The 13,877-nt window shown below is 40.4% G+C and overlaps 1 protein-coding gene across 5 annotated transcripts in view; it reads left to right on the forward strand.

Moving 5' to 3' along the window:
* The window catches only part of VPS13C (vacuolar protein sorting 13 homolog C), a 228,727-nt gene that overhangs the window by 175,071 nt on the left and 39,779 nt on the right, over window positions 1–13,877 (forward strand). For all 5 annotated transcript variants that reach the window (XM_072147788.1, XM_072147784.1, XM_072147785.1 and 2 more), the window contains 11 exons: window positions 893–985; window positions 5,710–6,075; window positions 6,636–6,725; window positions 6,836–6,991; window positions 7,073–7,337; window positions 7,407–7,567; window positions 8,727–8,848; window positions 9,843–10,140; window positions 10,402–10,791; window positions 11,406–11,510; window positions 11,753–11,917. In XM_072147788.1, the coding sequence (XP_072003889.1) occupies window positions 893–985; window positions 5,710–6,075; window positions 6,636–6,725; window positions 6,836–6,991; window positions 7,073–7,337; window positions 7,407–7,567; window positions 8,727–8,848; window positions 9,843–10,140; window positions 10,402–10,791; window positions 11,406–11,510; window positions 11,753–11,917 (2,211 nt within the window). The remainder of the gene's footprint in view (window positions 1–892; window positions 986–5,709; window positions 6,076–6,635; window positions 6,726–6,835; window positions 6,992–7,072; window positions 7,338–7,406; window positions 7,568–8,726; window positions 8,849–9,842; window positions 10,141–10,401; window positions 10,792–11,405; window positions 11,511–11,752; window positions 11,918–13,877) is intronic.

Genomic DNA, 13,877 nt, shown 5'->3' on the forward strand with positions numbered 1-13,877 from the left:
CTAACTATAGACCTCCTATAATAACTATATACACCACTCTATAATAACTAACTATATACCCCCTATAATAACTATATACACCACTCTATAATAACTAACTATATACCTCCTATAATAACTATATACACCCCCTATAATAACTAACTATATACAGTTCTCCTATTATAACTAATTACACAACACCTCCTATAATAACTAAGTATATAGCCCCCATAATAACTATATGCACCCCCCTATTATAACTATATACACAACAGCTCTAATAATAACGAACTATATACCCCACCAATAATAACTATATACAGTTATATCCAGTTTATTTTATAAATAAAATTGTACATCACCTTCCTCCGTTCCCCCGATGCACGCCTTCCTTGTGTTCTTACCGCGCGGTTATCTTCGGAGGTGTACCAAGATGGCGGCGCCCTGCTAGCAGCCAGCGCAGTGACATCACACGCGGCGCCGGCGCCGTGACGTCACACACGGCGCCGCCATCTTGGTTTCCACGGATCACCAAATGGCAGAGCAGGGAGCTTATTGTTCCCTGGCTCTGCCATAGCATTAAGCATTTCTAAGCCCCATGTGCGCTACTTACGGCGGTCAGCCCGGACCCAAATACATAGTGGGCGAATCGGGTGGTCATGCGACCGCTCGAATCGCCCACATTTGGTGGGGGCCCCTTTAAGGGCAAAGTGGTGGGGGCCCCGGGGCTCTAGCCCAGGGAGCCCCCCCTATGATCCGGCCCTGGTTGATGTGACTGACCATTGCATATGGTCAAAGGCAAATAGTGTTTGCATCTGTAATATTGTATTATAAATAACGTCTTCAGATTCCTGATTTCCTTTTTAAGAACTGTTTATAACTGATATATTATAATTTATATTGACCCTAGGTAATACAACCCTGCTCTCTGCATTTGGAAAATACAACATCTGTGGCGGGGAGCCAGAATGGGAGCCTTAATATAGAAGAAGTTATCATAAAGGTAAATTAACATTTTATCACTATGGCAAATATTTTACTATATTTTTTAGAATTATTTTTTACTGTATTCTCATAACACGTGGGTAATGCTAATGCTCCACAGTAAGGATTTCAGCAGGAGTGGACAACCATTTTCTGGTCCAAAAGCCATATTGTGAGATTGTACCTTTCCCAAGGATTACAACAAAAGTCTACAGTGTACACTGGAGATCAAAATTAGAGAACAACACACAATTTCCTAAATGTCGAGCCCTATCTGAATATATCCTGACATGAGAAAAATAGAAGTATCTTAAAGAGGACCTGTCACCCAGAAAAATGGCACTAGGAGCTGCTTACTAATCTGGTGCTAATTTCTTTAATTATCTGATAAACCCTATTTAACTGACAGCCTAACTTTCCAATTTTCAATGACTTTGCAAAAATGGTGTGCCATTCCGAAGTGACTTAAACCCTCAGGCAGTCGGTTCTCCAGGGGACCCTATCAGCCATAGCAAGAGAGGTTGGTTATTCCAAGTGATTTTTTTTAAATTTTGCATCTTTACAACATCACTAACTCATTAAAGTCCCCCAAGAAGGCTGGTTGTCCTCAAAATATTAATGCAAGATAATCGGGAGAAACTCCATGGTTGATCGTTCTTACACTGCAACTGGAATTGCTCTTCAGTTCAGTACTAAACAGAGTAAGGATCTATCTCGTCATACATTGCGATGTTTAAGAGAATTTGGCCTGAAAGCCCACTCTGCAGTGACCAGACCTCTCATTAGCAGAAAGAATCAAAAGACCAAACTCATCTTTGCTGAGGAGCATGTAGTGTGGACAGAGTAAGTGGTACACAGTTCTTTTTAGTAATGAAAGCAAGTTTAACTTATTTGGGTCTGATGGAAAGCATTATGTTCATTGACAAACTGGGGAAAGAGTCAACCCAAAGTGTGTAGAGAAGTTAGTGAAAGCAAGTGTTGAGGTTTGGGGAATGATTTCTGCAGCAGGATTTGGACCTCTCATACAGCTACAAGGCAGAGCGAATGCAAGTGGAAATCAAAATCTTTTTCACCAATAAGCAAGCAATTTTCATGCAGGACAATGCCCCCCATCATGCAGCAATACGGGTAAAGTAGTTACTTGAAACAGAAAACATTGAAACAATGAAAAGCCCAGAGTCCTGATCTAAACAAAATAGAAAACCTCTGTCACCAAGGATTTTTCAAAGTTATGGCAAAGAAACCTATTGAAAAAATATTGGATACTAGAAGAAGAGTGTACCAAACGCCCACCAGAGCAGTGTGAGAGACTAGTGATGTCCTGTGATCACAGATGTGCTAAAGTCTTTTAAAAGCATAGGCCTGTACACTTCCTACTGATTGGTGACTTGTGTTACCTTCAGAAAATGTAATTATAATCCTTCTCTGTGCTCCAGTCATTGCTGTTCTCTAATTATGATCATCATGGGGTTTTTTTGCAAAATAAAGTTTTTATGTTGATCTGCTTGGTGTGCTCCTTACAAAAAATACATCAAATATTAATCAATTGAGATTACTATATAAATTATGTATAAGATAAGGCACCTAATTTCACCACAGAAACCGGGAAAACTTATTGACTCGAGTATAAGCCTAGGGTGGAAAATGCAGACGCTACTCTCTAATAAAATGTTCAGCAGCCTATTATCACTAATGAAATTTCCAGCAGCGGCCTCACCTCATAAACAAAATGTCCACAGCCCCCCCATTTAATAAAATGTGTACAGCAGTCCTCCCATTTAATATAGTGTCTGAAGCAGCCCCCCACCCCCACATTTAAATCAATGGGGCTTATTTACTAAGGTCCGAGGACGCACTTTCGTCGGACTTTACAACGTTTTCGGGTTTTGCAAGGCTGGGACAGGTATTTAACAGGGGATTGAGTTGCACGGGATGGGAGTGTGGCAAGCTGGCTTTCATGCGACAGAAATCAGGGGACGCATCCCCCCGCATTTAATACAATGTCTGCAGCATCCCCCCGCATTTAATACAATGTCTGCAGCATCCCCCCCCCCCCCCATTTAATACAATGCCGTTGAACGATCCGACTGAATCGGACTGAACACAGGATTTAAGTTTCAAATTGTGTCGCAAGAAACTTTGTGAACCAGTCTTACTCCGTGAGTAGCTCCGTAGGGGCGAATTGTGCACCACAATAACAATTGTCTTTTCCTAATGAAATGCACTTACATGCATGCAAGGAAAAGGTGAACTGCAGCGGACCTGAGCGAGGAAGCGACACATGCAGGATATCGGACACATGATCTTAGTGAACCCATCTCTTTAGGCAAGCCTATCACACTCGCTAACTGCAAAAAAAATTCAACTCTCCCTTTACTAATCCATCCTATGTCCTATCTCCAGTCTGTTACCGGCAAACAGCAGATATATACCAAGTCCCGGGCTTCTATCCAGTCTTTCACCATGGACAGCAAAAAGTTATTGTTCCAGCTTACTGACCTCCAGTGACGAACATTCCCATGCATGGATCACCCCACTGCTAGGGCACGGCAACATAGAAAAACAAAACCAGATCCAGCTCAGGGAAATCACTTAAAAAATTCTTCTTTATTGAGCTTGTAAAATCATAAATAAAATGTCCAGAAGAGTCATCCCCCATAAATGAAATGTCCAGCAAAGCCATTCCCCCATCAATGAAATGCTCATCAGAGCAACCCTCCCCATCAGTTAAATGTCCAGCAGATCCCCCCCCCTCCAATTAATGGAATGCCCGCCCTCTTATTATGAACTTAATACTCAGCCCCAGCATCCTCTTCTCACCACATCTCTCCTCTTCTGGTCTTTGAGTTCGCCAGCAGCATGGGCAAATGCATGTCTGTGCACACTCCCCATGCACACACTATGACATCACCAGGCGGCAACACATCATAGTGTGTGTGTGGGGAGAGTGCATTGACGTGCATCTCCCTGCACTGCCGGCGAACCCACAAAAATTGTGCTGAAAAACTCGGTTTATACCCAAGTATATGCAGTTTATTATATCTGAAAATAAATCAAGTGATCATACATTGTTCTCTAATTTTGATCTTCATTGTATGTAATAAATGCCTAGGTTTGGTGTTTCTTCAGGGTCTTGCTCCTATAGATATCTAAGGGGCTCCCTGCTTCTTTGCTTGTCCAGAGAAAAGAAGATACATTTACTGAACATGAGGGTCCTCACTGTAGTCTACAGGAGTTTAAGGAAATGTTCAGCCGTTCCATCTCTTTCTTTCTGGAATGCAGTTGTAGTACATGGCCATATTAGTAGATCAGTGTTTTGGTTTAATTACAAGGGAAAGGAATCCAGTAACTTAGCTTTCTCAAGTAAAAGCAGATTTTTATTTAATTGTACAAAACACACTACAATTTCTTGAACTATAAACCGTTTGGGGAAGATTCATCAACCTGTCTACACCAGAATTCTTGAGTACTTTGCAACTGATATGCCGTATACCACATTCATTGAGGGTTTTAGACCATTTTCTTGCAATTTTCCAACTTGTCTGTAAAAGGGAGTGGGACCTCGGTCTATTCGCCAGAAACTTCAGATTTAGAGGGATATTCTCATCTGGGCATTCACCGCCTATATTCATTTCTTCAATTGGATTTTTATTAAAAATAAGTACCTGTGTGAAGACAATTCCCCATAAATGTAGCCATTTTGTCCTTGGATAAGACCACTCTGGCAGAGGGGGCCATGGGCCATTGATTCGTGTCTGCTCTCTTGGATTCAGTGTTCATTACTACAGGACGGCTGTGGGACAAGTAGTAGCTTCTGGACCACATGCAAAAACAATTTTGTTTCTTTGTGAAATCTCTCAGGAAAAGGACAATAATCTAATTTCTAAGGGACCATATCCAATTGAAGAAATTCGTGTGTATATGCAGATGAATTAAATTAAATGTCAATGGCGAGATGAGGATACCCTTTTAAACGACATCAACTAATAGCTGGTCTAAAGTACGACCCCACCGTTCTAAAATACTACAGATAGAATCCACAGTCTTATTTTGCACCAGATAAATCGGGATGGATAATATAACTTTGCACTATTCTGTTCAGCATCACTTTTTATATATCTACCTCATTGTATTTTTAGCCGCTGTAACCTTTGCTAAACGTTATTTAACATTTTATTTTGTTTAAGGTGGTGTCTATTACTATTACTGAACTGTCCACTGAATATAAAGTTCATCAGTAATTTGTGCCACCACCACTGTCCGCTGTTTTAGCGCATGTTTACACGTTGTATTTTCGGATGTGTTTTTAAAAGCATTCAAGACACAAATCGGAGGGCTTTGCACAAATGCATATGTGTGTCCACTGAAACTCACAGGTTTTGGAATGAGCAGCACATTTTTTGATATTGCAAAACATATGATGCTGATTCCATAATGCCTGTGTTTCAGTGAAAACGCATATGCATTTGGGCCAAACCCCTTGCATTTATGATGTGTTTAAAAAAGCATCTGAAACGCAATGTGTGAACGTCACCTTTTGGCTATGGGAAAAACTGGAATGGTTGTCCACAGTGTAGGTGCTGCTGCCAGTAACTCTACTGATATCCGAGGATTGTTAAGCTTTGGGGGTTGATAAACTGATAAACATGCTTCAGTGTGGTTAGGACTGTGTTTCTGTCTCTGTTGCTTTTATATACTATAAATTCTCTGTATTTCATTATTAGATGTTTCTTTTTTCTTCAGATTTCTCCTATAATTTTAAACACTGTGCTAACTATTATGGCGGCTTTGAAACCAAAACCTAAGGACAGTGAAGAAAAGGGGAATCTAGTTGAACACAGGAACATCTGGGAGACAAAAACCACTGATAGTTGCAACAGATGGTTCCTGGGAGTGGATTCAGCCAGCGAGGCAACAGAATGCTTTCAGAACCCTGAGTGCTCCCTAAAGGAAGAAAAGTTTGATTTAAAAGTTAAAACAGTGCAAGTAACACTTGAGTGTGGTTTAGGACACCGTACAGTCCCACTGCTGTTAGTGGAATCTGCATTTACAGGAGCTGTAAACAATTGGACATCTTTTATGAGTGTGACTGCCGACACTACACTTGAGGTAATAGTAATAATAATAATTCCTTTATATAGTGCACACAGATTACACAGCGCTGCACAGGGCTTGCCAAATCGGTCCCTGTCCCTATGGGGCTCACAATCTAATCTAACCTACCAGTATGTTTTGGAGTGTGGGAGGAAACTGGAGGACCCAGGGGAAACCCACACAAACATGGAGAGAACATAAAAACTCTTTTTAGATGTTGACCCTGAAACATGAACCCCAGCGCTGAAAGGCTGTAATGCTAACCACTAAGCCATCGTGGTACTCTCCTGTGATTTATAGATAACCCCTTAAGTAGTGCATATTTGTTTATGTAAGTATATAAAAATTAGGGCAAGTGCAGGAAAGCATACAACACATACACAAGTGTACCGTAGCTTGTGTTATTATCTTCTTATTACCTGCACTTGCCCTGATATTAATATAACTTAGACGACCCATGATTAGATATATTATTTTGCTGTTTCTACTGATATACAATTGTGTAGTAAAGAATATTTTGTTGTATTTATCTTTTAATGGTTCAATATAACAATATACTGTCTGTATTTGCACAGGTCCATTATTATAATGAAATATATGCTGTCTGGGAACCTCTTATTGAAAGGGTGGACAATGGAAAACGCAGGTGGAATCTGAAACTTGAGGTAAAATTAAGCAGACCTTTTTTCCCCTATTTTCTTGTCGTCATCTGCAGGATACTTTTTTAATTTTAGTTGCTTATAATTTGTCAGTCACTTTCTTCTTTTACATTTAGATGAAGAATAACCCCATTCAGGAAAACAGTCTCTTACCTGGTGATGACTTTATAGTAGTCCCGGAGCCCCAGTCTGCCATTAACATTACTTCTAAGGACACCATGAATATCACCATCTCTAAGAGCACTCTGGGGGTCTTTAACAATCTGGCAAAGGTAATGCAAGTAGATTATATTATCTTTGAACTGCAGGAACAGTTAACCATGTTCTTACTTTACTGATTTCTTTCATCTTAGGCTTTTTCTGAAGGTACTGCATCTGCATTTGACTATTCTTTAAAGGATCGGGCCCCCTTAATAGTCAAAAATGCCCTTGGTGTCCCCTTTATACTTCAGCATGGTGCAAACCTGCGACTGTTTGGATCTTCTGCTCATGAGCACATACATAATGTGAATGAGGGGCAGTGTTTGGAGCTTGAATTTTTATCTGTAGAGCCTCTACACCGTGGGAAGTTATCGGCGCTGCACCGCCAAGAAAGCAGCCTTTTTGCACTTGGCATAGGTAAAGTATTGTGAATAGTGGTGGTAGAAAATTGTTTTATCTGTTCTGATATTTATTTCCTTTGTGCAGTTCCACAGGGATACACCGAGGTAGCAAATATCCCAGTTACCAAGCCAGCCAGGCGACTTTACAATGTGCGAAGTCCCTTACAAGAGAATTGTGTCTCCATTGTTGTTCAAATAGATGCAAGTGAGGGCAATAAAGTTCTTACAGTTAGATCTCCACTTCAGGTTAGTTTTTTGACATGATACTTTTCATTTGACCACCGTTTTATATTGTATAGTTAAAATTTATGGAATCCATTGTTATTCTTAAATTTTACCACTGGAAATTGAAATGGTTCTCTGTGATTTATCCCTTCTTTCTTCCATCTCTTCTCTTTATTTTCTTCTTCTTTTATACAACATATTTGCTTACATCTTCCACTGACCTTACAGGAAACCTGTCATCAGGGACCTCATTTTCACTAAAGAGAGATTGCAGAAGCTCATCACACCTGCATTGCAAATATTCCTTTCCATCTTCTCTAAGCATTTGCATTACAATATAATTGAGTGTTTTAACTTACCTGGCTTCTTGGCCAAACCTCTTTTGTAGTGGGCTTTGGTTTAGATGCAAGTGCCTTGTTTGTGCTGCAAGCTGAAAAGTGAGCAGCACACAAAAGTCACATGTTGTCTATTTAAAATGCAACACGTTTATTAAAAATGCATCCAAACCAAAGACAACCACTGGGACTAAACAGCGGATTTTGTCAGAAAGCTAGGTCAGTTAAAACTCAATTATGTTCTAATTCAAATGCTTAGAGAATGCAGAAAGGCATATTTGTACTGCAGGTGTGATGGGCTTCTGCAAGCTGTCTTTATTGAAAACATGAGCACCCAGGTGACAGGTTCCCTTTAAATTCAGCACAAGCTCTTGGTTGAAAACAGATAAATGATAATTTTATTATCCTTCATTCCAGTCATGTGGTGGAGAGCTGCAATATACAGTCAAGCTACCCTTCCTCCTCACAGAAGCTGACACTGCTAACCGGCTGAAGAGAATCCTAAGGGTGGTGTGAGAAGCAAGGAGGATTTGAAGGAGTGGTTAATGATAAAGCAGAGTAATACAAAGCCATTGCCTCTCTCATCTGCTCCCCCAACCTCAGGAATTCTCTTCATCCAGTGAGCAGTATCAGCTTCAGTGAGAAGGTGGGGTTTACAGACTTTATACAACAGCACCCCACTTCCAGAATGATGACTATTTCCTTGGATAGAGGCATCAGGGGAACATGTATAAAGTAAAGACAACTTAAAGCAACTGTGTGGTTTGTGTGTGTGTGTGTTGGGGGGGGGGGGGTTAATTATTTGTCCTGATCCTAAGTTTCTTTTATAATTATTATTATTTCAGATCAAGAACCATTTCTCAGTTCCATTCACAGTGTATAAATTTGTGGCCAATGCCAAGTTACTAGAGTCTATTGGAGTTTGTAAACCAGATGAAGAATTCCATGTTCCCCTTCATTCATACAGGTATGTTTTAAAATAAAGCATAGTTTCTAGAAAGGTTTGTCTTCTGACCATTTAGGCCAGAATGTGCTGTGGGAATGATTCCAAGCATACTTTGATACTTAACCAAGGGGCTGTGTGGTGACTGATCCCTTTTTCAAAGGGATGGTAAAGGGAATGAGACGCTTCAAGGAAATTATCTTGCAAGACTTACTGGATCTTAATGTTTCACGCATCCTCTGCTGAAAACTACAGTAAAACATATGCAAATGAATTTTCCAAGATCGGATAAAGTAAACTGTTACAATAATGCAAGCTTAAGTAAGGCAGCTCCATGTAGATCAATTCCCGACTTACTAATTTGGCTAATTGTGTCACAAGATTTGCTGAAAGTCATCACTAAAGTTTAGAGAGCTGTCTTCTTTAAGACTGTCCTATAGGCAAAGTTTTCCTTTAGTTAAACATAGTTAAATGTTCTCTACTCCTTTCATAAAGGGTTTACTTTCCCTTTTACTGTAGTATACTACTGCTCCTATTTTCCATCGTGTCACTTGTGATCTTTTCTCAATTTATGTTGGGCTTTGTTTACACCGCGGAATTAGGTGTCAAAATACACAAATTGGGCTTCCCAATGCAGATTTTAACAGACATACTCAACATATTGCCTGGATTAGATGACATGTCACTTCTTCTTTGCGCAAATCAATTGAATCGCCAAAGTCCATCATGTGGATGTGCCCTTAAGATGGGAAAATCATATTAAGGCTACATACAGCTAGCTCACGGCCACCAAAGATGTGTATTGTGCACGGGCAGCCAGGCGGCCACATAGCAAAAGCTGCTCGCTCATATTCCGGACCTGAGCCGTGGGAGCGGTGAGTATCCTCACTCCTTCTCCAGCTGGGTTGCTGTCATGCCACACGTTTGCTCATGAGGACATGTGAATGTAGCCCAGAGGCACTTGCAAATTTGTCATGTAATTTTATGTTGTCATATTTTTGTTTACGTACATTTCTAGGTGCCAACTATTCTTGAAACCATCCGGTGCATTAAATGGGCAGTTTAAAGAGTCCACAACGTATATTATGTGGAAGGAAATGCTACACAGGAGCAGTGAAGTTCAGTGCACACTTCAGTGTCCATCCACAGAGATCAACTTTCTTCCGTTTATAGTAAATTGCACAGCAGTGCCTGATGAAATCAATTTTATCAATAGTAGTGGGGAAAAGGAGTGGGACCCAGCTTACATTATTCATCTTTACCCATCACTGACCATTAAGAACCTTCTACCCTACTCACTACGATATCTGCTTGAGGTAACAGATTAGAAATGAATCAGTGAAGATTGCTGAATAATGCTTGTTTATTTCTGACAGCAGCCTATAGAAGTCTATCATTTCAAGTTAAAATATTATTGAAATATACTGGTAAATTTCAATGTACTGCAAATAAATGGTGTGGTTCTCCATATAATTAATATGAACAAGTTAGGTTATTATTCCTGTAATACTGCTTTTCTATTTTAGACACAGTTGATCAATGTAATGATCTTTAAATAAAAAACTTCTTTATTTCAGGGGACAGCAGAGACTCACATGTTACCCGAGGGAAGCTCTTGTGATGTCCTGAATTCTCGAATAAGTGGTGAAATCATGGAGCTTGTTCTAATCAAATATCAGGGCAGAAACTGGAATGGCCACTTCAAGGTCCATGATGGTCTCCCTGAGTTTTTCTCTATTTGTTTCACGGCGGACACTTCTGAAGTAATGATGGTGGACCTCTCTGTGCATGTCAAACGCATTGGAAACCGTATGGTGCTCTCTGTTTTTAGCCCATATTGGATCATTAATAAAACATCACGCATTTTACAGTATCGGGCTGAAGACATACATGTTAAGCACCCATCAGACTACAGAGATGTGATACTTTTCTCATTCAAGAAGAAGAACATCTTCAGCAAAAACAAGGTTCCCCAGTTTATATCTTATGAGGGTTAGATTCAGTTATACCATACCTCATAATAATTCCTTCATTTAGAGCTTGCCAAATTGGCCAATTATATTTTGACATCCTAGCCTTAAAGGGACTGGCCACTTTGTTTAATTTTTTTTGTTATATGAGTGTAAGTATGGGGGATTTACCAATATACATCTATTAAAAGTTCTGCTCTGCTTTCTTGATATGTAAAGTGAAGCCTCCTGTCTTTTACCTCTTCCTACAGATATTCCTGACCATAAAATTGCCACAGATGGACGGTCATGTGATCTCTAATTGTCCATGAACAATGGTAGGGCAATTGGTCATAGATAGATAGAGATCACATGACCCTCCATCTGCGGCCATGTTATGGACAGGAATGTTTGTAGGAAGAGGTAAAAGACAGGAGGCTACACTTTACATATCAAGAAAGTGGTGAAGAGCATTTTATATATGTATATTGGTACATTACATAGTATCCTGCTCCCTACACTTATACACACATTGCAAAAAATAATGAAGTAAAGTGCCCAACCCCTTTTTAATATAAATTTCTTAGCAATTTAAACATTAATCTTTTAATCATGCATTTCTTTTAATGCAGATCCAGTTGTGTATTTCCACAAGCTCCTGGTCATCGGGATTTTCCCTGGATACAGTTGGAAGCTATGGTTGTGTGAAATGTCCAGCTGGTAAAATGGAGTATTTGGTAAGTCCATGCTTAGGAGTATTAGAAAATATGTGCCCATCACAAATTTGATATAAAGATAACTATTGATCAGTACTTTTGACTGATGAACTTTGATCAGTAGACCTTTTCCCAGATTACTTTTGCTATAATTTTGGGTAAGATTTTCCAAGCTTCTTAACCTAGGTATAAAAATGTTGAGTGTTAAAGTAATTATAGCTTTTATTTTATCACATGTTTCTTTTGTTCAAAATCTTTTAAAGGTTGGAGTAAACATAAAAATGAGCAGTTTTAATCTAACACGGATTGTTACCATGACTCCATTTTACACTCTTGTCAACAAGTGTGAACTTGAACTTGAAGTTGGAGAAATTAAAGCAGATGGGTCTTTACCAGATTTGAAGTGGCATTATGTTTCATCCTCTGAGGTATGGCGGCCATTTCACAAAAATGCTAGCACTTCTATAATTCTACACCCTTTATTCTGTGCATATTTAATTAAGAACTATATAGACAATAAACTCGGTTAGTAAAGTTAGTACTCGCCCTCCAGCGCTGTCCCCCGGCGTCCTCTTCTCTCCGCAGCAGGTTCCTGGCCGGGCCGGCACATTCACGTCTATGCAATCTGCCAACACAGAAATGTCAGCAGGCGACAATGGCGTGTCTTAGTTTCTCTGCCGGCAGATCGCATAGAAGTGAATCTGGTGGCCCGGGAACCTGAACACCTGCGGGGGCACTCTGCTGTGGACATAAAGGGGGCACTCTGCTGTGGACATAAAGGGGGCACTCTGCTGTGGACATAAAGGGGGCACTCTGCTGTGGACATAAAGGGAGCACTCTGCTGTGGACATAAAGGGGGCACTCTGCTGTGGACATAAAGGGAGCACTCTGCTGTGGACATAAAGGGGACACTCTGCTGTGGACATAAAGGGGGCTCTCTGCTGTGGACATAAAGGGGGCTCTCTGCTGTGGACATAAAGGGGGCTCTCTGCTGTGGACATAAAGGGGGCTCTCTGCTGTGGACATAACGGGGGAACTCTGCTGTGGACATAACACTAACGGGGGAACTCTGCTGTGGCCATTTTATTATAGAGCAGTGGCTTCGTTTCCCACCCTAGGCTTATATTCGAGTCAATACATTTTCCTATTTTTTTTGTGGTAAAATAAGGTAACTTGGCTTATATTCGAGTATGTATGATATTTTTTAAGACTCCACATGTCCACTATACTAGTTTGCTGCCTTTGATACAAAGGGTCATGAGATCAAATCCTATCCCAGACATTTTATACCTCTTATGACCTCTAATATTTAAAGGGGGTGGCTACTGAAGGGATGGAAGGCCTTCTGTGTCAGTGATAAACTTACTGTCAATAAACCAGAGGCTGAACAACACATGTAAGATGTAAAAATATGTGAGGCATACAAAATAAATCTGTTTAATGCCTCAAACACAAATTGTGAAAAAGTTGCCTTACTGAGATGCACCTTAATTGGCGAAAACAGGTCTTTTCACTCTAGATTTCTGCTTGCACCATAAAATCCTGGTTCATACCTGGATCATAGAAATACATTACTGCAGTGTTGAAACCATGTAATTTTACTGTCACTTATGTGTATTTTAGAGGACTTCAAGCAAGGGTTAAATGTTGAAATAAAATAGGGAAAATGGAAAGTGAAGATACACTGCTCAAAAAATTAAGGGGACACTTAATGATCTCAAGGAACAAAATATTCCAGTTGTAATTTTTTACTCATCACAATGGAATGGTTAGGTACATTCTTGTACAAGGAAATGTACCGTATTTTTCGGCCTATAAGGCGCACTAAAAATCCTTTAATTTTCTCAGAAATCAAAGGTGCGCCTTATAGGCCAGTGCGCCTTATATATGAACTTATACAGAAATGTGCTAAATACAAGATGTACTGTACATTTACCAGTGTTTAATAGCTCCAACCCCAGAAATTTCCTGCACCTTCCCACACAGTATACAGGGTCCCTAGCTCCTGAAGTGCCCTGGCACCACAACTAACATTGTGCCCATCCTGCCCTCCCCTAGCACTGAGAGACCAGAGCTGCCATAGTGCCGACCACGAGGCAATCATCATCATCATCATCAGTAAGAAATCCCCCATACCTGACAGCCCTGTAACAGGGGAAAGAGAAGGAGCCACAGGGAACCCCACAGGAATAACACCCTGCCTGAGGAGGGAAGGAGGAGGGGCAGAGGGAGACAGCTAAACCCCTGCTGCATCACCCTGCATTAACCCCCAGCAGCCCATACCTCTGAGATCGGAGCTCTCTGACACGCTGAAGACAAGTTTCCCGGGAAGTGTAGCTAGCTTGAACTGTGCACAGGTCTGCCACCTGCTGGTCATTTTTAGGTACT

This window comes from Engystomops pustulosus, chromosome 4, assembly GCF_040894005.1.
Source record: "Engystomops pustulosus chromosome 4, aEngPut4.maternal, whole genome shotgun sequence".
In the NCBI taxonomy this organism is placed as follows: domain Eukaryota; kingdom Metazoa; phylum Chordata; class Amphibia; order Anura; family Leptodactylidae; genus Engystomops; species Engystomops pustulosus.